This window comes from Dreissena polymorpha, chromosome 2 (assembly GCF_020536995.1).
Source record: "Dreissena polymorpha isolate Duluth1 chromosome 2, UMN_Dpol_1.0, whole genome shotgun sequence".
Classification (NCBI taxonomy): Eukaryota; Metazoa; Mollusca; class Bivalvia; order Myida; family Dreissenidae; genus Dreissena; species Dreissena polymorpha.
The window spans coordinates 91,390,574-91,417,676 of NC_068356.1; the positions used below are offsets into that span (position 1 = coordinate 91,390,574).

The 27,103-nt window shown below is 34.6% G+C and overlaps 1 protein-coding gene and 1 pseudogene across 1 annotated transcript; one reads left to right on the forward strand and one right to left on the reverse strand.

Moving 5' to 3' along the window:
- Positions 1–6,775: 6,775 nt before the first annotated feature.
- LOC127868030 (chitotriosidase-1-like) lies at positions 6,776–21,375 on the forward strand. The gene is made up of 13 exons (XM_052409590.1): positions 6,776–7,013; positions 10,723–10,789; positions 12,126–12,312; positions 13,729–13,884; positions 14,179–14,275; positions 14,583–14,707; positions 15,480–15,603; positions 15,957–16,142; positions 16,786–16,905; positions 17,668–17,825; positions 19,251–19,393; positions 19,711–20,334; positions 20,559–21,375. Exons 2-13 carry the CDS (start codon positions 10,723–10,725, stop codon positions 20,972–20,974), a joined length of 2,403 nt encoding a protein of 800 aa, XP_052265550.1. The 5' UTR covers positions 6,776–7,013; the 3' UTR covers positions 20,975–21,375.
- A 225-nt stretch (positions 21,376–21,600) lies between these two features.
- Positions 21,601–27,090, reverse strand: LOC127869899 (plasma kallikrein-like; annotated as a pseudogene).
- Between the last annotated feature and the right edge of the window lie 13 nt (positions 27,091–27,103).

The window sequence follows — 27,103 nt, forward strand, 5'->3', positions numbered from 1 at the left end:
CCCCTCTCCGAACTAAAGTTTCCGATACTTGGATGCTTGGTTATCATTGCTAAATGTTTTCCAATATTCAATGCATATTTTAAAAGTGAAATTGCAATTTGAAAATAAATCCAAGTGCATATTGATTATTTATGCAAAAAGGTATGAAACACATTTATGCCAATTGGGTAATTATCTAATTAGATTTTGTTAAAATGATCTTTTGCAAAAGAAGTTAAATTTGAATTCTTCCGTCCATGAGTTTATGAATGAGTGTGTAAAATCGAAAAAAAAAGTTATTGCGGTGTTCCATGATCTTTTAGTAAAAGGTATACATTTTGTTCATTTATTGTTTTCATACGAACTAGGAGTTTATCAATTTTAATTTTATTGTAATGATCATCATACAACAAAATTCCACATATATGTTGACAACAGGCGGCCGGTCAATCTTAATTCGACATCGAGGAGCAAGAGGCCTTATCGAAGTTAGTATTTATTTTTCAGTTTGGACAGTACACAGTCATCAATGTATGATGCAAAGTCATTATATTAATTAAAACTTTATGAAAGTGTACATTGAACATGTGTATAAGGTATTTCTCACAGTCAGAGGTATCTTTAAAGGCAAATGGAACCCCCAGCCCCAGGTTTCCCTCTCCGAACCAAAGTTTCCGATACTTGGATGCTTGGTTATCATTGCTAAATGTATTCCAATATCCAATGCATATTTTAAAAGTGAAATTGCAATTTGAAAATAAATCCAAGTGCATATTGATTATTTATGCAAAAAGGTATGAAACACTTTTATGCCAAATGGGTAATTATCTAATTAGATTTTGTTTAAATGATCTTTTGCAAAAGAAGTTAAATTTGAATTCTTTCGTCCATGAGTTTATGAATGAGTGTGTAAAATCGAAAACAAAAAAAAGTTATTGCGGTGTTCCATGATCTTTTAGTAAAAGGTATACATTTTGTTCATTTATTGTTTTCATACGAACGAGGAGTTTATCAATTTTAATTTTATTGTAATGATCATCATACAACAAAAGTCCACATATATGTCAACCTCGATATACTTTGGATTCATGGTTCGGGAGGGATGGTCGGTTGCAAGTGTGTGAGTGCGTGGTGTTGGGGGCGGGGCAAGATAATATATATATCGCTGCCTGTGGTTCACAATAAGTATCAAATGAATAACAGGCCAGCCTACCAAATACACCTTGATGAACCTTTCAATAAATTTTATGTATGTTTTGTGTGCTGATTGCTAATGGACAATATTTAATCTAACGAGTTCTCTGTTTTGAATATAGACGAAATTTGAGAATAGTTGGCTTTAAACAGTTAATTGACATAACAGGAGTTCATGACATGCGCATACATAAAAACATCACTCTGCGTAAACTCCATAAGTTTATTGTTATTTCTTGTTTATTTTAATATGCATTTTAACTTTTTTTTTCTAACATGATTTGACATGCGTTGCTTTAAAGCATTTTGCGAGTTCAATCCTGTTCCGACATGAAGAAGTGGTTCCGGTGTAAACATAGATCGGTGAACGGTCATACGTCGTGAGAACAGGTCATAAATTCGCATGATTTTACGAATCAGGAACCAAGAACATCCAATTATTTGAATACATCGTCATATTCATTTTTAATAAACGACTTTTGTTCACATAAGGGCGGATTCTGTATGTGTTGATTATTCAATCACAAAAACAACACTCAACATGTCATGCTCCTCAATTTGCTTTCCTTTGAACAATCTTAATAAATGCCAACACTTAAAAGTCTGATATATTTAAGCTGTGTACACACGGACTCAATCGTCTATCCCGTTACCTAGTGATTATTCTGTCAAGCATCAACGGAATTAAGCTCGATGTGCAAAGATTGTCTCTTTGCTTAAAACCTTATCCACCATTGACAGTTATTGAGCAAACTGTACAGTTTAAGAAAGAGTATTCTGTCACAATTCACCAAGGCAAAACCTTTGAAGATACACCTTGAGGTTATAACTGGGTTTATTATGGAAATGTATACATGGTCGTTTGCGATTACCTCTCGAGAATTTTCATAATTTGCAATATTCGTTACAGAGGAAAACATAAAAAGGAGACAAGTGTGTTTTTGATCATAGTTGAAATACAAATGTTCAACCTATTTGACTCACGGCTAAGAATAAACAGTCTTATACAAGCAAGACGAACACGTCTGCCGCATTATGTGTTGTACATATGTCTATGAAAATATTTTGACTTCAAGATGTACTATATTGCTTCTTGATGGAATACTTGAAAAAGTGCTAAAAACAAAATGATTGCGACTTTAACAAAAATGATACGAAGTTGCACACTTCGTAGTCTGTTTATTTCAATTTCTGGCATGCACATGATTGTAAACCCACTAAAAATGAGTGTAATTCTAATTTTTTGAAACGGTCATGTGTGATTACATATGGCATTTGCACCTTGCACTGAGTTTCCGCTTTATCATCAAATACATTGAACGAGTGGGTGAAGTTACAGAGACGATCAATTTTATCCGTATCGTCATGAGTGATTGTGAATGACGCGTAGGGATGAGTCAAATTCACAAAATAAAAAGCGCTTTAAATATATATGCACAGTTAAACACTCGAAACTGACACTTTTATTTTAAATATTCTGCGTTTACTGTGTATCTTATATTTAAATAGAAAACGCATATATCGAATTGTGCCATCATAATAGCGTTAACAATTGTTAAATGAATTATTCTTCACAAGCTCTTTGTTCCTGTTTATGAATGAATTGTGAACTACAAAATACACTGTTTCGAATGATGTTGTCATGTTTATATACCTTACTATAAGGGTGAAGTTGATTAAAGTTCTCATCGATGATATGGCCCTTGAATGTTTCCACGATGAAAGGGTTTAATAAATATAAAGTTCACTTGGTAAGGCATTGTCAATATTTATTGGTTTTAAATATGCTAAGCAACGGTTAGCAATGGTTTCCCCTATATCACCCGCCACAATAAAAGGTTTGCTTTAAAGGAATGATCACTTTCACGTGTGTATTTGTACGAGACTTTATGTATAATAAGTAAAACTACTACATGCAAAAAAGACAAAGTAACGTAAAAAGAGAACAACTGATTTGTAATGTTATCCTCTTAAAGCTATAGCATTTCTTTTAATAGCAGCCGTAACATGTTCTTCTTTAAAAGAAAAAGATAATCATAAATGTTCAGTAACCATGCTTGGTTGTCTCTTACTTTGAAAAACTCGATTGCTTTATTGAATTTAACCTCTATGAAATAATCGAAACAGATTGTTCGCTAGTTACAAGTTGTATATTCAATGAGATCTAACAATGCGACGATTTGTCAATATCAGAAAGCATTTAACTATACATTTTAATGATGATAATCAAAAATAGATTAATTGTTGTGTCGATATAATGAATTGTTTTTAAATGATGACATAGTAATAATTTGTTAAACTGACCTACAATGTAGAATTGATTTATGTTATTTGCATGTGGATTTTGTTGAGATGTTATATATGTTCTTTTCTGTGAAACGCGAATCTGTCTTAATGCGATAAATTTGTCAATATCCATTATTGTGCTAAATCTCTCTACTAGCAGTTTTAAATACAGTTTTTGTTTTGCACATTTATCGTTGCCATTATATAAACCAACGCTCGATTAATGTATTTAAAGGCATTAACCTGAATAATTAGAGTAATTGTTAAAAATAAAATGCTATCATATGGAACAAATCTAGAAAATGAGCTCATAATGTGTACATGCAAACAGTTCAATTTGGTCATAGATGTTTGTGTTAAATTTTGAATATTACATCTTATATAATTTCACTCCTTTTTTGCGAATATATACATCTAAAGATCGTTTATATGGTAGATTAGTTGGAGGCTTTTCTTTATTGAAAAATCATTTTTGTCTTACATTTTAATGGAATAGTCGATATATGAAGTTGCTAACAGGAATTAATAGTTTCCGTAAACACAATACGAAATATTTCTATATTCGATTTCGATATGACATTTTACACCAAATAATGTTTTTACCGGAATAATGTATATATCAAAACATCCGAAGAAATGCATTTAAATTTAAACAAATCATTTGACTAAAAATACTGTAATTGGCTCCCATTAAGGCCGCTATACGAATTGTTCTATCATAATTTTTCATTGAACTTTTGAGAATTATGCGTACACTTGAATAGTAAAAATTACTTCGAACCTCCTCGCATTACAGTGACCAAAACATTAGTTTACAGACCCCTAAAGCTGTGCAGCCTTCTGTCCGTTATACCTTTCGTTGAAGAGTGATTAGTCCCTTTAAAATGATGTTGGCCTTAAAGCTTTATACTATTTATTTAAACATATATTATCACTTTACCGAATATCTGATAATATTCAATAACATATTGTTGTTGGTCATATATCTATTTGCAAACGGTGCATGTGGTACTGTTAACCTTTATGGTGCAAATGTGTCGTCACTTCAACATAACAAATCGTCGATCATTTTTGCAGACAACCTTTGTAACCTTTAGTAAACAATTAAAGTCCGTTTATCATCTCAGTCTGAATATCTTGTTTTATCATAGCTTTCATGTCATCCGCCTTGCAAAAATTTCGGATATTTGAAATTTGCAAACAGTCATAAGTAACTCTTAAAGATCATTTGCCGTGCTGTTACTGCTTCGTCAAGGTACATACTTTTATGTCGTTTCACTAGTTCATTCTGTGATATCGAATAGGATACGGACGGAATGTAAGAGTGTAAAATGTGCATACAGTCTACTCTTGATGACATCCAGTGTAAAATCTGATATACTCCTAAATCAAATATTAATTAATACACAAAACAGCAACATACATCTGTACGTTGATATTTGTATGCAAACATGATTTGGTACGTTTCAGGTTATACATGGCTCATACAAAGAATTCGACATTTTTATTTGACTTGTTGGAAATGTCGGTATGACCATTTGATTAATTATCTATCAATTGAAAGAAATTTCGCCTTCAATTAATTCCGCTTTATCAAAATATGGGTTGTTTGCATGTAAACATGTATTATATTGTTGTCTCCGCTTGTGAAGCATATTTAAGTAGGCTTACTTCTGCTTTATTTATTACGTCAATCAACATGGATTTAATTATTTTGTATTCAGTGTAAAAAGCCCGCAAATGTAGTCATTAATTCATGCGTTTTGTTTATTTTTGAGTAACAGTCATTTTGATTGTTTTTAAAATATGGAGGGATATTTAACTATTGATTATGGTTGTATTATGTAATGTTGTTCAACAAAATTTGTACTCAATAGCTTAATAAAATATATTTTTATTCCTGTATATGTGACTGTATATAAACCATTAAATCTTTATATAAAATTGGTATGAATGAATTGATTTATTGCCTATAATCTATTGAATGAAAAACAATTACAAGGGCTTAAAAAGGCTCGTGTGTTAATAATGTGCATAAACTAGACGAAAAGATTAACTGTAATGTTTATATTATTGTCATCAAAGTCTAATAACGTTACATTTAAATAGTAATTCGTACACAATAAAGTATTGTTATTAGCGATTCATTTAACTTTATTTGTTTTATGATAAATGGGAGCGTAAACCACAAACAATCAATTTCGATTTCTTTGATGCGTTATAAATGCGAGGATGACACAATAATCCTCTGCCGGCAGATTACGATTAACTAGTTTCATGGTTACTTATTTTTTTTTATGTGTTTTTGTGATAATGCTTTAAGCGCCCCCAGTGCTCCTCTCGATCATATTTCAATTACTAATACATGAATGTGTCTTGTATGTAGTTCGGTCATTCTTTTTGTTCAATGCGACATTTTCTAAAACTATTATGCAGACTTGAAAAAGTGCAATTAAACTTGATAGTTTTGTGTAATATAAACATAACAGTTGATTTATCACTTTTAATGCACCCTATGTTTTTTTATTGAAATATAGATTATATCTACATCAGACGTTATATACAATTTTAAATCGGTAGTTACTTGTCTCGCATTATTTGTGCAATATTATAAAACACAGTATTTAAACTGTTCTGTCTGATGTCAATTGACTATTAAAAATCGATATAAATTACATAATATGGCATACCAACCGTTAAAACGGCGTAAGAATGACGTTGTTTAGCACGAATGACGTTAAGTTTAACAACTGCCTCACCAAATCTATTATATATTCACAGACCATTAACCTAAACAAGGTACATTGCTAACTTCAAAGTAAGTAATTAGTAGTCAATTTTCAATAAGTAAGTACGTACACACGAACTGACTCGACTTTGGCTTTGGGGATAGGACGAGCGTCATCAACGTGATGAATTTTACATCTAACCTCCTATTTGTCATTTACTGAAAACCAGTCACATATTAATATAAGACAACACTGCGACACGAAGCAAAAATTAATAAAAAAAATATCGTAGGACTTATAAAACAGTTATTTATTTTGACATTTCGCACCCTGGTCATAGCTCTATTTCAAATATTTTCATAAACGCTACTGGGCATGCACAAGGATTAAAAGGTAAGACCATTCAACATTTTCAAAAAAAAATTAGCGATGAGTTGAGATTTGAACTGTGACCGTACCGTAACGTAAAGAACGTTTCGTACAGAGAAAGAAAAACGAGCGGTGATGAACGGCGTCTAACAAGATATTAATTACGGCAGCTTTGTCGACTAATGTTATAACTGACATCAAATTGCCTCAGGCGACCCAGCCGGCAACAAAGCACAACGTGGTCGTAAGAACGCTGGAGTGTGTCAAATAGTCGCGAATAGGTAGCATACAGGGGAAACCTATTTTTCCTCGTATATGTTTGGACCTAGAAGCCAAGAAGATTCATTGAATGAATAGTTATTGGCTTTAAAATTTAAATAATTTACGAACATTTGGAGTGAGTTTCTAGTAGTTTTACAATAACTCGGATTATTTGATATCAAATGCAAATTGAAGGTAAATGCTTTAGCGGTAATATAACTTTTCAAATAATTTAATAAAAACGTAATCTAAATGTGTTATTCGTAACAAACCCATTTATTTCAAGTTTTGTAATCATATGCAATACGCATACATTTGATTTGTCTCATAATTATCCAGATACTCTGTCAAATTAAAACATGTAATGATTTTTGTCATGTTAAGTGCTGTTAACAAAATGATGGGTCTTTACACTACCCAACAATATATATATATATATATATATATATATATATATATACCCCATTAGAACTTTATTACATATCAAACGCACTAAGTTGTTGTGTGTCATAAACGTTTTAAAGTCCACATATATACGATGTACAATACTATTGCGGTCTCATATCTCTCTTTGAACTTATTGGTGTAAATGACTTCTTTTGGCGTATTGACAAGGGTATAATTATGATGGTAATAGGTATTCCATTATCGAAGTGTCAATTAAGAAAAATGCTTTTATATCATCATTTCAAATTCGTTGATTTTCTTTTAACGTAATCTAAGCATCGTCGGTTGACAACAAGTCATTTGAAAAAAACAAATAAACAAGTACTTATTCTCTTGGGAATCATTTCGAACACATCAAAATGTAACCCGGTCATATCTACTTTCGAACGACAAACAGTAATAAATATAAAAACAACGTTAATCTATTTAGTGCACTACGAGAAATTACTTCATCCACAAATTCAGTATATCACGTCTGACATAAATCGGTCGTTATACGATAAAGAATATGAGTATTTATACAAGGGATGACCCAGAATAAAGTGTCATTTTATAAATACATATGATTTATAGCAAGCGTTTATATCTAACGAAGGCGTATTTTCCCGCTACGAAAAGTTAACATTTCAATTAAATAATGGAATGGCTTGCAAAAAACAGAGAATATGCAGAACTATTTGTGACCTAATGAGCACATTATTTTTAACTAAAAAGTCAAATTATTTAAACTGCATATTGAACGCCATAAAATGCTAAGTTTTAATGGTTTTTGAATAGTTTATTCAATGTCGAGTGAGCCTATGATAATAGTCAATCCACTTTTCCAACACTGATACAACCACAGTACAAGTTTAGACGTAATTTTACAATTACAATCGGGGTTTTCAAACCTTATTTTTTGTGGGGCAACTCGGCATATGTTTATATCGCAATTGTATTTTGCATAGTAACAGTTTACATGAAATTATAATGCCATTTAAAGAAAGTGCTTTGCGTACACAACCTATGTTTGCAGAAAATGCTATGTTTTCCCTTGATTGTTCATTTGATCTGAGGTAATTGATCTAATGGCCTCACCTTCGCTCACTCTGGCGACATCAATTCGGATTTAACAATCGAAAAACGTAATTATTGGAAATTAAAATACATATAGATTTGTGGACGTTTAATTGGATTGTCACATCTTTCCACAATAAATGGTTAACCTTAAAAGTTAAACAAATTCTACATAATATTTTACGGAAATGTGCATATAAAGACCTGTGCAGCGGTCATGTTCCCGTTCCTAAGCTGCTAAAATCCCATGACAACACACTCATAATGACTGACGAGACATTTTCGATGCGTCATTTTTTTTAATTAACTTCTTTTGATTTAAGAGGCTTATACTTGTCCTGTTTACATTACTCGTGCCAGCGCAATTTAATTGTTAAACTATTAATGTATAGATATATTTTATATATATTTATAAATTATAGTATGATAAATGTTTTTATGTAAAAGCGTTCAACTGTGTCTTAAATGCTCAACCTTCGACAGATATAGAAACCAAACAACAACAAAAAACGAAATTAACATCGCATGGCTTACTCATTCGTATGTTATACTACGAAAATGTATTGCACTAAGACCTTGTCAATATCTTAAAAACATTAATCATTTTTTAAAAGTCTATTATTTAAACATTTTGAAATGAAGACAAAAAAGAGAAACGCATACCATCGCCCTGAACATGTGACTTTTGTCACGTAACCACATCATTATCTCACAATAAACTTATCTTGTGATATGCTCGACATGTACATAACACAATTTAACAAGCGATACAATGACGTATTGTTTTTTTTCCAGATGTATTAAAACAAGCTTCTGAACCAAAGAAAATCTTATCTTATCATGGTCTGTTTTAGTTGTCTGTATCTTTTTTCGTTTAAAATTGCAAGCCATTTTAATATGTCAAGATGTCGCATAAACATGTTTGGACATTTATTACGCAGTTTGCGTGCACTGTTGGTTGCGTAGCAGTTCAATAAAACTGACCTTATTCACGGTCATGATAAGGTCAACGCTACGGATAAGCACTTAGATGTATTGATTACCCGAGGTCTTATGTTTGCAGGGTCATTTTGGCTATAAAATATAAATGGCTTTATGGATGACTACACACTGTGTGTTTTTTATTGGCGTGCACAATTTACAAATGGCACAGACAGCATGGCTAGGGTCACACGAATTAATATTTAAAGATAACGACAAAACGACACGGCTCATGTCAAATTAAAATAGCATTCTATTTTGGTACTAATTGTATGCAAACATAATTTTAAAACAGTTTACTCATAAAGCGCTCTGTCAGAAAGTAATTTGTCAAGAACTGCGATGACGGTATGTCAAATGGGCTTGTTTTGAATTTCTAAATGTATAAGACATTTAACATATATTCGTACGAATACAACCGAGACGTTAATCCGAAATCTGGACACGTGTGAATACGAAAATAATAACACTCTCAGCTTGTCGCGTAAAGATGATATTTATCATCCAGTAAAAGTTGTTATCTCTTTAACTCATGTATGCATAGGGGACTCTCCAATCCTTCTAAATTGGATCAAGTTATTTCCAAAATTAGGGATATCTAGTATATTTATTTCTATATTTAGAATATTTCTTACAGAAATTCCTTTAAGCAAACAGCTCAGACCCTGATGAGACGCCGCATCATGCGGCGTCTCATCTGGGTCTACGCTGTTTGCCAATGCCTTTTTTCTAGACGCTAGGCATAAATGGGTAACTATAGGGAGGTGCTAACATGCATTCATAAATTCAGAAAAATGTAACGACCGGCTAAATGGATTATTGCCTTGGTAATCTAAAACGTACTTTTCCTTAACCTTGCACTGTTTCGAATCAAACTGGGGCAATATAAAAAATAATATGTCCCTTTTAAGTTAGGTTAAGCTACAGTATATTAATCGGCAACGTTGACTATCAATAAACACATACTTTTATATACCGATATTATGACATAGATGCTCTTCAACATTCATAATATAATTCTAGCAATCTTGAGTCTGACAAAAGCATAACATATAAGATTAATGTACAACATAATTTTCCCATTTATCAAAACATCCATTTCTTTAAATGGATTGACGAATGCTCTAAGCTGAGCCAGCCTGATGGATGGTTCCTTGATATTTGTAATAGTGCATATAAAAATTAGCAGTGCTCTGTGAAAAATGGGTTTAATTCATGTGCGTTAATTGTCGTCCCAGGTACTTTCAACCGTTATGGTAATTTTCGTTAACAGAAGTCTCTTTTTAGCAAAAATCCAGTTAATGCGTAAAGTGTCGTCCCTGATTAGCCTGTGCGGACTGCATCTAATCACCTTTTCACAGGACACGGCTAATATCATTTCTTTACTTAATGAATAGTATTGTTGTTTTTTGTTTTACAGATGTCGATCCTACTACACAGCGTAATATTACTAGTGGCTTCCTCGTTACAGCTTTTGGTAGTCGAAGGTAAGTTTTCCACCTGAGAGCGTTATCTATCTCTCATAAGTCCCTTGAGTGTCCAATGACATGCGTTGTTATAATCACTTATCAGACGAATACAATTGGTAATTGTTGGATGCAAAGTTCTCATGTCAGAATGCATAATTTTAAATTACTTTTCATTTGTACTGTGTGGTCCAAAATTGTTTGAGACAAGCACAGAATGAACACAATTAAGTGAGCTGATTTTAAAAATAACGTTTTTATAATTATAACAATGACTTCATTTGTTTTGTTTGCTTTGCAGTGTTTACCAGTTAAGGTTTTTGTAAAACAACATTTGTATGTTACAAAAGGAGGATAATTACATTTGCATCATAAAAACATTATATTAAATTTAATATTGTACTGTGCAGTTTGCAACAACGTTTTGTTTTATTGGCAAATACATTTAAACATATAATTCAACTGCAGAAACAATAATTGTATTTTGGAATAATATTATACCGGGTTATGGACAATCAAAACCAACAATATTCGTGATAATAATCATTTAGTTTAGTTTCAATTTTCACAGTATTTTATTTCTATCACGGTAATCAGTTTACCAACTTACACTTGTCCATGTCTAATTGATAACCTGTACTAAATGCACGTACGCATGCATTGTTATTGGCAACTAACCTACTGGAATCAGAAGTATGGTATGTTTTCATGACATATTCCCGCAAAAACCGTTTATAACCAATATTATATTATTTCTTTATTGTCACAGTTGATTAGAAATATCATCACGTGCCGATGTTAAAAACATATTTTTTGAAGATGAAATGTTCATTATTAACGACACTGTATATAATAAAAAGAAAAAAGAAATTCATGTGATTTCAAACATATCCGATTTAATATACACTTCGTAGAATGACAAGCGATGAACAACATTTCCCAAATCTATTTTCGTTTTACTATATGAATCTTAAGTTTCAAAATCTACAACAAAATGTAATTGACGCATTGTTATATTAGCTTTCACGAACAACTGTATAATGTTAATGTCCAATTACATGAAACAAAAATACCCGTAGAATATAACAATACATCAAGTCGAGTCAATCGATGATTGTACCTGTTATATACAGCCAAAACATATACCAACTGATATATATTGAATAAAACGAATATGTTTAAACTTTAATTATAAACATTATGCATATCTTACGAATGTGATGTTTTTTATTGATTAGTATAGTACCGAAAACATAAAGCTCGATTTTAAATAAAATAAAACGCTGTACAAATATTGTTAACTTACAAGTACCAAAAACAAATCGGATGTTTCTTAAAAAACGGTGACTGTTTTTAGCCCAATACCGCCGCGTATGCTACTACACCAACTGGGCCCAGTATCGCCCTAATGAAGGCAAGTACTTCCCAGAAGATGTGGACCCGAACATGTGCACTCACATTGTCTACGCCTTCGCCAAGCTGAACGGTAACCGTCTGGAGGCCTTCGAGTGGAATGACGAGACCACCGACTGGATGCGAGGAATGTAAGAGCCATATGAATGTGAACTTGTCTAATGGGGCCTTTTCACAGATTTTGTCATGTATTGAAGTTTGTCATTAAATGATTTATATTGATAAATGTAAAAATTGGATATAAAAAGCTCAAGTAAAAAAATGAATAAAATTTAAAAAAAGTAATCCTCAACAGGACTCGAACCACTGACCCCTGGAGTCCTGGAGTAAAAGTCTACCACTAAGACCACTCGGCCATCCGCGCTTATACAATAAATGACGTATTTTATACTTGATATAAGCAATCCTCGTAGTTTCACAAAATATAACGACAACAACAGATCTCTCCAAAGTATTCAAACGTTTGTTCAGGTTTTTAAATCGTCAAAAGATGCATATAATCGCTGTTTTAGAGCATGGTAAATGTTCAGTATTACTGTTTTCTCAAAATATCATAATTAAAACGAAAATGTGCGAATCTGAAACAACTTTCTCTAATTTTGTCAATTTACCAAAAAGTAAAAAGGCCCCTTAAGGCATACGAACATTTTTTAGGCTTCACTTTAACATTCATAGTCTAATATCGGTCGATCTAAAATTGGCTATGTTTTTTTGTATCACAGCACTGTCATTGGTCATATTATTTCATGATGCAAGAATTACGTTTGCCATGATTTTATTCCTGATATGTAATTCACATTTGCTTTCAGCAACGCATAAATACAGTTTCTTTAGATTCGCGATTTGTTAACAAAATACAAAGTAATATACTTTTGCCCCAGGCTCTTGTGATGAACGACTCTATACGCTCCGAATAAAGAATTAAATAATCACACTCATCTATCTATATAACAGATTATGGCTTTGGGGACCAAATCGAGACGTGGAGGCTTACCTTTCATTTGTCTTTACATTTATTGTGTGTCACATTACCTTTTATTATGACTTTCGGCCATTCTCACGACATGTTTATGCCAACTTTACTAATTAACCATAACCTTGCAGTCGGTGACTCTGTCAACACATGTCATAATATAAAAAGCGAAATCGACAATAGTTCTTAGAACGGTTTGACATATATCCTGTATATGGTACATAGTTTTGGGGCAAAATGACCCTAAATAATGTGATACAGATTGCTAGTATAAGCAAGTGATTAATAAATGAACATTTTTCTTTATAAATGGAATGCTGAATAATCATAGTAAACGCATACACTCCGGTTCCATGCGAAATTTGTATATCTGTTATTATATTTCTTTATATTTGTAATCATCTAGAAAATTCAAAATAATCTTTTTAGCAAATAGCCAGGTTTGTTAATTAAATCCATAGTTTCGTTCCCTTATTATTTATTAAAGCGCGTATACACCATTTTATTTAAATGTTAAATGTAGCCATACGTTCTTTAAATTCGACAAGTTTTACAAGAATAGTATATCCATCAGGTTTGACCGCTTCAATGATCTGAAAATGAAGAATCGCGAACTAAAGACGCTGCTGGCGGTTGGGGGCTGGAATATGGCCTCAAAACCTTTCACAGCCATGGTGGATACGCCGGCCAGCCGTAGAGAATTCGCCACAACATCTGTCAAGTTTTTACGGTAAGCATGCGAAAGGAACGGGTTTTGTAAACCGTGTTAAGGTGTTAGCCTTTCCATGGTTTCATACAAACAATATCAGCTAACGGGTTCAATCTCATTGGCTTCGATTGATGGTTAGTTAGTGTTTTGGAATTATTGTCTTTTTTTATTTGAATAATATTTTAGAACTTTAATGTACGTTTAAATGATAACTATATTTGCTTTAGAAATTTGCAATCTTATTTTTTACCAAAGCCTTTACATTAATTGCTTCCAAATGATAATATTAAATGTGCAGACGTTTAATATTTATAGAGACAAAAACTTCGATGGTCTCGATTTGGACTGGGAATATCCGGCTAATAGAGGTAGCCCCCCAGAGGACAAAGTCAAGTATTCCCAACTTGTTTCGGTATGTGAAACGTTTTTAGCCTGTATAAACGCAATACAATTACTGCAATCAAGGTAGATAAACATACATAAATACATGAAGAAAAAAAACTGCTCGGTAGTCTATTAGTATGCAGTATTAAATGAAGTAGTGTCTCCGGAATCAAATGGCATCGTATCTCAGGAATTAATTTCGTTTGTATCTAAAAAATTATACGATTTTGTATCGCAGAAAATAAATCATTTTGGGTTTCAGAAGATAAATGCTTCAATGTCGCATAAACATAAATAACCACGTATCTGAGGACATGAATGGTTTTGTTTCTCAGGAACTCAGACGGGTGTTCGATGAAGAAGGTAGAAGGACGAACAGAGCACCTCTGCTTCTTACTTCGGCAGTGGCTGCTGGCAAGGACAAAATAGACACTGCCTATGAGATACCTTCCGTTTGTAGGTGAGTATGGTTGACAATGGTTATGAACATACCCGGTAATACACATGTTGACTTTATAACAAATTTAGGAGTTAACAGACGAATTATATACATGTATTAAAACTAATCATGTTTCGATTGTCGATTCATGTTTATGTTAAAGGATAACGTCAGTACCTCTAAAATGACAATGCAATTTACCAAATACGAAATTAATGATGACAAAAAATGCTCAACACCAAAACATTGTTGCTGGGTTTACGAACATTGTAAGAAAGATATTGTCTTTCTGAACTCTCATGAAATAGGTCTCATTATGTGTTTTCTTCATATGCGAAATAACCATCATCAGTTTAACCTGACTGAATAACGTGTTTTAACAAATAACATTGGAATATAAAGGGAATACAGTATCCATGCAAATGGCTCGCTTAAGTCATTCAGAGCCAAAGTGTTATGGTAGATAGGTAAGTAGAACAATGGAAAAAGTACATTTTCTGTTGAAAGCATACAAGGGTTGCCTAAACATTGTTGCGCAAAATATTTTGTATCATGCACTATGTTACATTATTAGTTGATTTTCTGATGATAATCAAAATAGGGTTTGATTTTCTTAAAGAAACTTATATGCATGTAACAAGTCAGAATTGCTTAACACACTTATTTGATTCAACTTGTTCAACAATAAAAATTTAGGCTAAACTATAACTGGCTTGTTATCATGGGGATTACACATATTAGCATGTGAAACCATGTACTGTCATTACTAACATTGTTTATATTTTACTTTCAGGGATATGGATTTTATTAGCATCATGACATACGATCTACACGGTAGCTGGGAAGATGTAACCGGACACAACAGTCCGCTTCTACCACATTCTGGCGAGACCGGCAACCAAAGATATCTAAACATGGTAGGCTTCCGCAATATACATATGGAATATAGGGAGAAAGAAAATACAGTCAGAATCAAGACTACATCAGCATTAATCTATTCAAACAGTGACATGTATGCATAAGTGTGGTATAAACCCGGAAAACATGGTTGCATGTTACAAGTTCGGTGACAACGTAAAGCCATTTGCCTTGTTTTCATTATAATCAAGGTTTTATGCCCATGTTATGCCTTCTTTAATTGAACCCATCACCAAATCCGTTGCAGAGTATTAATGTGTACTGAAACGATATTTTATTAGTGGACCAAAAAAGCCATGAAGAACCCAGACCTTGATTCAACTAGGCCAATATATTGTGTTTTCTCCAACAGGACTGGGCTTCAAACTACTGGGTTCAGCAAGGTTGTCCCAAGGACAAGCTCGTCATCGGCATGGGGCTGTACGGTCGTTCGTTCACTCTGAAGGATCCATATGACAACGGGCTTATGGCGCCAGTGAAGGGCAAGGGAGAGGCGGGAAAATACACGCGCGAAGGCGGTTTTCTGTCTTATTATGAGGTACGAGTCGTTGATAATACTGCTGCAGTACACATATTTACGAACCGTTGACATAAACTCAACTTTTATGAGACAGTCTTGATCGTTTTGACATGTTTAACAAGTATTTATGTGTACATTATTGCCTTACTGATGGTGGTATAGTATGTTGAAGCGACGTTTATCCTATCCAGCTGCATCTTACATATGTATATTGTGTTGATATTGGTCTTGAAGTATTGCGCTTGAAAATCATTGAAAAGTGACAAAATTCCTAGTAGACGTATAACAATCTACACAAATAAGCTATGAACATAAACACATATGTATTTACGTAATAGTTAACATATACAGATGAAGTTCTCGTATAAAGCTGTTTATATAGCGAAGTCTCATTCAAGCCTTCCATAGGTTTCCTGTACTGCTTTTATGAAATTTTTCATTAAAATAAAGTTTCTTCTTAGCAAAAATCCAATTTAGGCGGAGAGAGTCGTCCCTGATTAGCCTGTGAAGACTGCACAGGCTTATCTGGGACGACACTTTACGCACATGCATAATGCCCAGTTTTCTCAGATCGCGACTCAATTGTGGTGTCCCTTTCATTAGCTTCCTTAATATGAAGAATACATGTGTCATCATTTTCGGAATTGTTATGTTTTAACAGATTTGCGACATGCTGGCGACAGGCGGCCAGTCTTTCTACATCAAAGAGCAAGAAGCACCTTACGCCGTTAAAGGCGACCAGTGGGTTGGGTACGATGACGTAGACAGTCTGCGTATAAAAGTAAGTTTGTTGTTTTTTCATTTTTATTATTGACGGCGCAAAATCATTTATTTATGATGAAAAGTTATTACGTTACTTATGACTCAATAATGTCGGTGACATTACTCAATGGTCAACTATTAAGCACACAGGCAGCGAGATCATAAACAAAATAATGTCTTTAAGTTATTTTGCAAATCTAAACTGTTTCAAACGCTTTGAATGTTTTATTATATGTTTACTGATATTTGAAAAACAGTTATATTAAAGCAGTGTATTTATGATGCAATGCGCTTACATAATAAAACAAACACATCAGATAAGTTCAAATGCATTAATTTACCATTTGTTTATGGGATTGTAATAATGTATTTTTACGCATTGCTCTTGAATGATTCGAACTCCGTTGCATAATTATTCATTTAGAATGATTATGTCGATTCATGGTAGTGCAGTTAACAACAAACCACAAACATTAGAACGACCACGATTCATCCAGACAATGAGTTGTTTTGGGGCAACCTAAAAACGAACGTTTATGTTTACTTTTAAAATGATCCGAAAAACAGTTTTGTCAACGTATCAAGTACTACAGTTATATGCTGCTCTCGGGTTTCGCGATATAATTGAAATTATACACATGTTCCACTGAATTAAAACCTGTATAAACTAGTAATATATTTGTCTTATAAGGTCAAAAGGTATATTAGCAGTCCTGGTACATATATCGATGAGACATTTTGGCAATCGATGTACTTAACGCACACTAGTCTAAAATTACAGGTCCAATGGATGAAACAAAACGGATTCTCAGGAGTCATGGTGTGGGCTCTAGATTTGGATGACTTCAAAAACCACTGCGGCATGGGCACCTACCCACTTATGAATGCCATTAACAAGGAGCTGTTGGGCTCCACGCCGCGACCCCCGCTTTCTAGACCGTGAGTACTGTACAGACTATACAGCGGGGTATCTTTTAGAGATGTTTAAATGCATACAGAAATCAACCGGATATTTCTTAAGATGTAAGCATTTGTAGGATGGTATAAAAAGTGAGAAAGTCATTTGACGGGGTTTTGGTGGACTGAAGAACAGTTGATATGCGGCTTAAAATATTGTAAACTCGATACATTAGTACTTAATAATTGATTCACATATCTGATTAACCAAGATTTTATTGTAAACCGTTTATGTTGTTTTTTTAACCACGGAAAATTGGTCATTGCCAAAGTAACTCCTGGACCGACCTGTATCTAATGTTCAATTACTATTTATATCGGTAAAAATGACTTCACACTATGTATGTGATACGTCGGAAGAACATTTGTGTCGTGCTCTGAGAAACTGGGCATAATGCATGAGCGTAAAGTTTCGTCCCAGATTAGCCTGTGCAGTCCGCACAGGCTAATCAGGGACGACACTTTCCGCCTAAATTTTATTTTTGCTAAGAAGAGACTTCATTCAAACGAAACATGTCATAAAAGCGGAAAGTGTCGTCCCATATTAGCCTGTGCGAACTGCACAGGCTTATCTGGGACGACACTTTACGCACATGCATTATGCCCAGTTTTCTCAGAACGCGACTCATTTTATAAAATTGTATGATTCTAGCGTCACAAGTCGAGCACATTGACCGATAATGTAAAACAAACATTTTCAAATTTAATAAATCGCCATTGTTCACATAAAAATCGATCATGTATATTCATATTATTCTCACTCACATCATTCAATTGTAATGGACCTTAATTTGCATTCCTTTGAAACATCTTCATAAATGCCGACAGTTTAATGACTGAAGGCCGATGAAGTTTTTGTTACAAAATGGCTACATTATCTTTCTCACCACATGGTGATTTCTAACTCTAAAGGTAATTAAATAATAAACGGCATATTTGATAAGCATTCACTTTTTTTTTGCTGAACACGAAATCCTCTATTGACATGTATTCACAAAACGGAAAAGTAATTAAGTTTAAGGAAAACAGTTCTGTCAAATTAAGTCACGCTAAAGCTTTTGAAGACACGCCGTGAATATTTTACTAGGCTCATTATGTCTACATATTTACTTGCATTTTTTTCCGAGCGTGAATTTACATGCTGTGCATTTTTTTACACACACAAGGGAAACCTTTGTGGTGCAGATGTAAGTTGACATGCACATTTTCATCCTCAAAACCAAACGTGAACGTGATTACACTTTATTCGTAGACGTTTAATCATAATACATGTCGCTATGCATTTAAAAAAAATATGTTATTACAAACGTGTATTGTTCTTATATAGAAAATGAACGTTGGCAACTACTATTCACATTTCCTGTTGCGACTGCACTTTTAAGTCACCATGCACATTGTATTCCTTAGTAACCGAGTTATGCCGAACCCTGCCGATAGACCTGCAATCGCCCCGCCGGTGAACAGCTGGGAGCAGCCACCATCTCAACCGAAGCCGGCAGTCAGACAACAAAGCGCCAGCAGCAGTACTAACCATGGCAACATCCCTTCAAGTGAGTATAATTAAGTGAAGTGTACATGCACGTTATCCTTAAATATATGTCCGAAATCCTTTCTTTCTATATTGTTTCGCATTTCCAGATCATAATTTTAGCGGTTAAAATTTATATAAACATCAAAAAGATATGTATCTATCTTCTTTCGAAAGAAATCTGTATAGATACAAACTTCCCCGAATATACATTAAAGCAATATATCAAACACCACAATATCGCAATTAAAGCATATTACTGATGAAACGTTAAAAATATCCTCCATATGAAAGTCTTGAGCAATACCTCTTATTCATTCTCCTCATATTTTTCCCCAGCTATGCCTCATTTAACGAACGAATTCAACTGTCCACCGAACGTCAACTCCTACCACGCCAATCCAAAAAGCTGCGACGAATATTATATCTGCGCCGACGGTCTCTCCTTCAAGTTCAAATGCGCTTCCCCATTACTCTGGAACCCCACCAACAACTTCTGCGACTGGCCCGAAAACGTGCGCTGCGAAAAACTCGTGAAGACGGAACCAGCCCAACCTCCCAGACGGCCGCCGCCGTCGACGACGACGACCAGACAGACCAGACCAACCACTACAACAACGACAACGACTACAACAACGACAACACCATCCCCGCGGCCTCCGCCACAACCACCAGTGCAGCAATTTGATCCATGGGGTCGCCCAAATCCGAGTTGGGGACCAAATCCGAGTTGGGGAGCGAGCGTTCCGCAATCCAATCCGTTTGCGAACGCTGGAAACAACGACTGGGGTCTAGCGAGGCAAAATACCAACCCGTCAAATGTATTCTTTCCGGTACCGGTCGTAACGACACCGACGCCAGTTCCTGTAATGCCGACCAACATCGACATGGATTTTTATAATTGGATCGCATTATTCTTCAGAAATCTGCATAGTATGAGCGGTCCGCAAGGGGATATTATACGTAAGTCTTTCAATCTAGCAAGCACTACGAATGTTTCCTTCCACTTGAAAATAAATTAAAAAAAAAATATGCGCATGGGAGATTTTGTGTAAATCTTGTTGTTACATGGTTTATCAATTGGGCAATACGACTAAGATGCTGTATAATATGTGTTTATGTGCCATATTTCCCATGCCTTGTAGTTTGACATTATCATTAAAATATGATACTTTTCCATCACATAGGGGCCATGCCACCCCCACCACCAGTGTTGGGGCGAATGCAACCGCAGCAGCAGCAGCAGCTCTTTGGATCTCACCAACAGCATCAGCAACTGCCATTTGGAACCCAACAACAGAGTCAGAGAGTGCTTCCGCCGTCACACATCGATATGCCAGAGTTCACGCCACAGTTACCCGAACCTTCTGCGAGTCCTCAAATGTTTGTACCTCCTCCACCGCCGACAACCGCGACTTTCTGTACAGGAAAACAAGACGGAAAGTACCCTGATCCGGTCGACTGCAGTAAATTCATTGAGTGTGTCGCGGAAAGGGACTATCGCGGTTCGTGCCCTGCAGGTACCGCACTGGACGCAACATACGGCATTTGTGATTACACGCATAAAATAACCCGATGTGCCATTCAGAGTTTCCAGGGTTAACGCCACTTGAGCGTTATTTCTGTATTTGAGCCTTGTTCTGAGAAAACTGGGCTAAATGCATGTGCGTAAAGTATCATCCCAGATTAGCCTGTGCAGTCTGCACAGGCTAATCAGGGACGACACTTTCCGCTTGTATGCCATTTTTCGTTTAAATGAAGTATCTGCTTAGCGGAAATCCAATTTAGGCGGAAAGTGTCGTCCCTGATTAGCCTGTGCAGACTTCACAGGCTAATATGGGATGGTACTTTACGAACATGCATTTAGCCCAGTTTTCTCAGAACACGACTCATTTTTTTATTGACCATATTTGTGTGCTTTTTGTTACATTTGTAAATAGTTATTAAATGTAAATTGTAACATATAACTACGTTGACGACTTATTTTAGAGTTTATGTAGAATACTCATAAATATCCGAGTGAGACATAGAAATGTGTTTGCTTATACATATTTACTGTCCAACGAAATCCTCCACACATTTTAAGTTCACGAACACATATATATATATGTGTATATGACAAACTCAAACATTAATGAAACAACAACTTTAATCAACGTCTTGGAACGGCCAATGCAAAACAAAAACTTTCAACCGGTTGATATATATCACAATCACAGTAATGATTGCTCATTTACCTTGGATGTACCATGCACCGTTGCTCTTCTTGCACATAAGGGGGGTTCCATTATTATCCTGAAAAACGAGTATTGCAATCTCTTTTAGTTTCCAAAAAAATAGGAGCCTACTAAGTACGTGTACAGAGTTCTATGTGAAAGAACGCATTATGGCAACCGCTAAAGGATTCAAATGATGTACAGATAAAATGAAATTGTCTAAAGCTGATACGTATATGACTTGTAGTTAAAACATTAGGAATGTTTAATGTTGGGCGGTATTCTTATTCGATCTTCATAATTACCGTAAATTATTATCATATAACCGGCGGTATACTTTTAATATCTAAAAAAACACTTGAATAATTTCTTTTTTTTTTACAATCGATAAGATAACACTTAAGAGGTACTTTTTGTCACTGCAGCACGACGAGTTAACAAATTTCTTAACTTTAACACACGGAATATGACAAACTCTCATTACCCAACAGAAGTCCGTGTGCTGTTTTTCGTATCTCGTGCAGATCTCCGTGGCCGGGAGGAAGTCGTCCCAATGGTTGGCGCAGATGCTGTTATCAACAATAGGGTACAGGAGCTGGTTCAAACCCTCCTCGCCTCCGGTGACTGGTTTATAGAGAGTGAAATTCAGGTTCATGTAAAACCTGGAGGGGTTGCTGCTTGTAAATCTACTAAATCAAAAGCATAATGTTTAACGGCGCTTGTTTATTTCGTTTTTCGTTTGCATTTTTTCTATTGTATGAATGTTATTTTCTTTTTTTTTGCTCTTAATCATTATCATTTAAAGTGGAGATCGTAAATGATGTTTTTTACGCTGTTTGTCATCGTTTGCAAAAGCTAATTTAAAAATTTTGAAATTAATTTGCATATGCTTTAATTCATATATATCAGATTTGTTTATTATATATATATAAATATATATATATATATATATATATATATATATATATATATATATATATATATATATATATATATTGCCCATAACCGGGAGAAAATATCAGTCAATACATGGGAGGGTTACGGGGGGGGGGGCGGGATTATGAATTCAACTTACTGGAGCTGCTTCCCCATCCTTGGATGTAACAGCTGTCCCCAACAACAGAAGCGTGCTGGGCGTCGGGCAGACAGCCGGGTCGGGTGAAGTCGTTCCATCTGAAACAATAAATCAGTCAGTTAGATGTGTTACTACACTATACGCGTTGTTTGAATGTTTTATAATGAACAGTAAGTAACGGTGTTATTTAAAAAAAATAATCGAAATGAAATTACCAGATCAATACTATTTATCCCAAATATAAAAGATCTTCGTCCAAATTTATATTTCTTAAAACTGTTTATATACTTTGAATTCATGCTAAACTGGAAATAATTTACTATATAACATTGTCTGACAAAAGGAAATTATATCGTATATAAATTATATATAGGTACATGTATATGTATTTCAATAGATAGAAAACCATAAGTTCATTCAACTGCAAATGGTATTCTCAATTGTTTTGAAGTAATACAACGAGATTAAGAAACAATGTAATGATTGATCCAATGAACGATCAATCTATATTGGGTAAACTGCATAAGTCATATAGCAACCGGTCATTATATGTGTGGCAATTAATTATCGTTATCATAATATACTACTTTAGCCGCTGGAATATCAACCCATATTTTATTAACAGAAACATCAGGTTGGACGTTACCACTGGTAATAACTGGTTATTTTTTATATATGAAATCGTTTTTATAAATGAGACGCGTTCTGAGAAAAAATGGGCTTAATACATATGCGTAAAGTGTCATCCCAGATTAGCCTGTGAAGTCCGCACAGGCTAATCTGGGACGACACTTTTCGCCTAAACTTAAATTTCGGAAAGCAGGGACTTCCTTGAAACTAAACATACCATAAAAGCGGAAAGTGCCGTCCCTGATTAGCCTGTGCGGACTGCACAGGCTAATCTGGGACGACACTTTACGCAAATGTATTAAACCCAGTTTTCTCAGAACGCGGCTCAAATCAGGTCAGCCTCATATTTGTATATACTGCAAGGGTTCCACTGTGATGACAAGAGCGATGTCATTCTCGAGGCTGGTGTCGTTGTAGCCCGGATAGAGCACCACGCGCCAGATGTGGTACGTCTTCTCGTGCGGATCAGTCATGCTGATGTTGTGCGAGCCGGCGTAAAGCTTCCATTGGTGCAAGTTTAGGTCGAACACGCTAAAGCCGAAGCTGGACAAACACATGTGATCCCAAGGCATTAATATACGTTAGCAAGCGTAAAGAAAAAAAACATTAAGAGAGCTGTCACAGACATGAAAAGCGCTTTAAGGACATCAGAATGCTAAAACAAGTCTAAAACAGCCCTACTAAGACAACTGTTAATGAAAATGTCAATCATTTAATTTGTTTAAAACGTACAATATTGGATTGCAACATGAAAAAATGTATTGATTTCGACACACTTATCTTATTAAAGTGTTTCAATAATCAATGCCTTAGATTTCTCGTTCAGTTTAGCGTTTGAACTTTGTATAAATGAATCTCGCCTAGGACCAAAACACCGCCCTTGTGACAAAATGTAGCAAATTCTAAATGAACATCGTGCAATTTATATTAAGAATTATTGTTGTTTAATTTTACCCTTCGAAATGTTAGGCGGATGTCAATATGACGTGCTGATCAATTATGGCACCTGATCCTGAGACAATGTCGCTATCGTCCACAATCAAGACCTATTTAATGTTCTAAAAATTACATTTAAAGCAAAGGTTATTGAACGCAAGACACGCAAAACTCCGTACAAATAAATGGTAGAAACACTACAACCCAATTTCTTCAGTGATCAATGAAATAATTAGAAATGTATGTCAACTGTTAACTTGCATTGCTTGAAAAGTATGGCGTGACATTTCGTATTATTCGAGTACATTGAGGAATTCATATCAAACGATTGGGTAAACATACGGGGTTACGTTGGTACATAATGTTTAATTTATTGAGATGCTTAATAGACTGTTAATGGTTCATTTTAATTTAGCATAGTCTTAACTTACATCAGTACCCTTTGAAAAAAACACATTTCATTTACCATCCACGGCCATGTCCCAAGGGCGGCCATTTGACTTCCGACGATTCTGTTTGTGACAGGTTGCACTACGGAAACTCCGCATGGCACGGATGCTGTAATAAATAAAGAGTGCTATACCGTCCTATACAAGCAATCCAAACGGGTTTGTTCATCATGAATTGCACATGTGTAAATGACACTATCTTGAATTTAAGGGCCGGTATTCGTAGAAGACAAAATACAAGCACAAATATTAGTTATGTCCCTCAAGAATTGCCCGTCATATAAAATATCTGCATATTTTTTTCAGAAAAGAAAAGCCAAATTGTTGTTTGCGGCATTCAATCAAAACGAAGAATATTACATCTACATTGCAAACTTCAGTTGCACAAAATAAATATATGGTAAAAAACAAAACCAAAACGTGACATAGCTGTTAAAAATTATCACATATCGCAAAACAAGATAAGGATAGGTCACGTGAATTGCTGTCGTTAATTTGTGATTCTAAGTCTCATTTTAATAGAATTATTTAACTCAGAACTTGTAAGCATAAGTTGTCATGAAAACACAAACGTCTTTAACAATTCATAATTTATCAGTTTGAATACTCGAACGGTAACTGCTATCAGTTACTTTTTATGACTTTGTTTAATAAATAAAAGCGCTGAAGGCACTGGAGTTGTTCGCTATGGAATGATTTAAGACGCAACTTATTTTTCAAAATAAGTCGCAAGTTTTAAATCAACACAAGACATTCAAATTTATAAAAAGTTTGTCTTAACGCACGGGTCGAGATGTATGTGCACATTTTTATCATTCTATTTATTTTATAGAGATAGGTTCGACAAAATAACATCAACATGGCCCTTTTCTGACGTTCAGAAAGCATAGAAAGTATGATGAAAATGGTAATGAGAACTGAATATAAAGACAATTTGCAATCATTGTCTTACTAAGAATTTAATTTCATTATGGAAAGTTCCCGTACAAAACTTTGATTTTGACACCATATACAAATTCTTAATATACAATAAGATATTTGATGAAAATAAATAAAAAATAAATCTGAGAGCAAAACTTTTTACTCAGGTAGTCATAAAGACAGCCCTGTTGACATACGTTGTTGTTTATGCATTACTTGTTACCCTAGCAGTTCACACGGTGTCAACAACTCTGACCAAAATGGGTATAGAGCACTAATGCGCTTTTTCTGCGTAGCTGTTTTACCCAGCTTTTCAACTTCAATGACTTTTACATAACGCCAGCAGACACGCGTGAATATTTTCGAATATTTAATAGGCTGATTCGAGATAATACCTCTGAACTTTGGCTGCATCACTGTGTCTGTGCTCAGCGCAAAGAATGTAGCACTGTTCAGTGTAAGGAATTCCGAACTACTCTCTGTATGTTCAAACGATACAAATTGTGGCCATCTCGAATACTTTCAGGGTTAGTTTTGTTCACTAAATCGTCCGGGGAAAAAATGATTGACTATCGATAATCACAGTTTTGCTTTCGAGATGAGAAAACAAACATTACCGAAAAAGTATAGCATCACGATAAGAGGAAAATCGTTTAATTTTCCAACCACAATGTTTGCCGTACTCGGTCAGCACGTCTGGAAATCGTTCCTTAACGCCTTGATAGGCTGCCCTTATTTTCAAGTTTGCTATTTTGAATTGAATTTTGTATCGAAAAACATTGTTCTAACATGCGCATTTACAATTTGCAATGAGATTTTTAATGACCCTCGTCATCCGAAAATGGGTCTTATTCCATATGCGCCCATCATAAATATAGCCCATTCAGCCTGCGCATCTCTCAATCTGGTCAGGAGATAAATAATGAGACCAAAGCACATTAAGTGATTTAATAGCGAACAGCATCGCCTCTGACCAGACTGCGCAAATGCACATGTTGGGTTTACGATACGCTGGCCGAAACGCATAAGACCCATTTTCGCATGACGCGGCTATAAAAGTGTGATTTAAATGTGTCGAAAGAAAACCGCGTTTATATCAAATATTTACATACGATATATTTCGATTGCGAAGAAATATACTAATAATAAGGCATGTGAGGTCACATATGATGTGCACTCCCGTAGTTTAATTGTTATCTACTTACACTAATTTGTGGTTTGACAATGATAACAAACATTTCATGCGGTGAATATGCGACTTACAAGTGGAAAAAAAACATGCAAAGTTAAACTTTTGTTTTCAGTTATTTATTAAGAAACTTAAATTGCAAACTTTATATCAAAGTCAGCATATCAAAGTCAGCATTTACGCCGTATACCTTTTTAAAATATATTTCGTGTTATATTTAGTTGTTTTTAATATTCGGTTTTAGCGATTATTAAGCATTTTTGATGTTGTCTATAGTATACCTGTAGTGATTGGTGAACCCATGTTCAACGTTTTA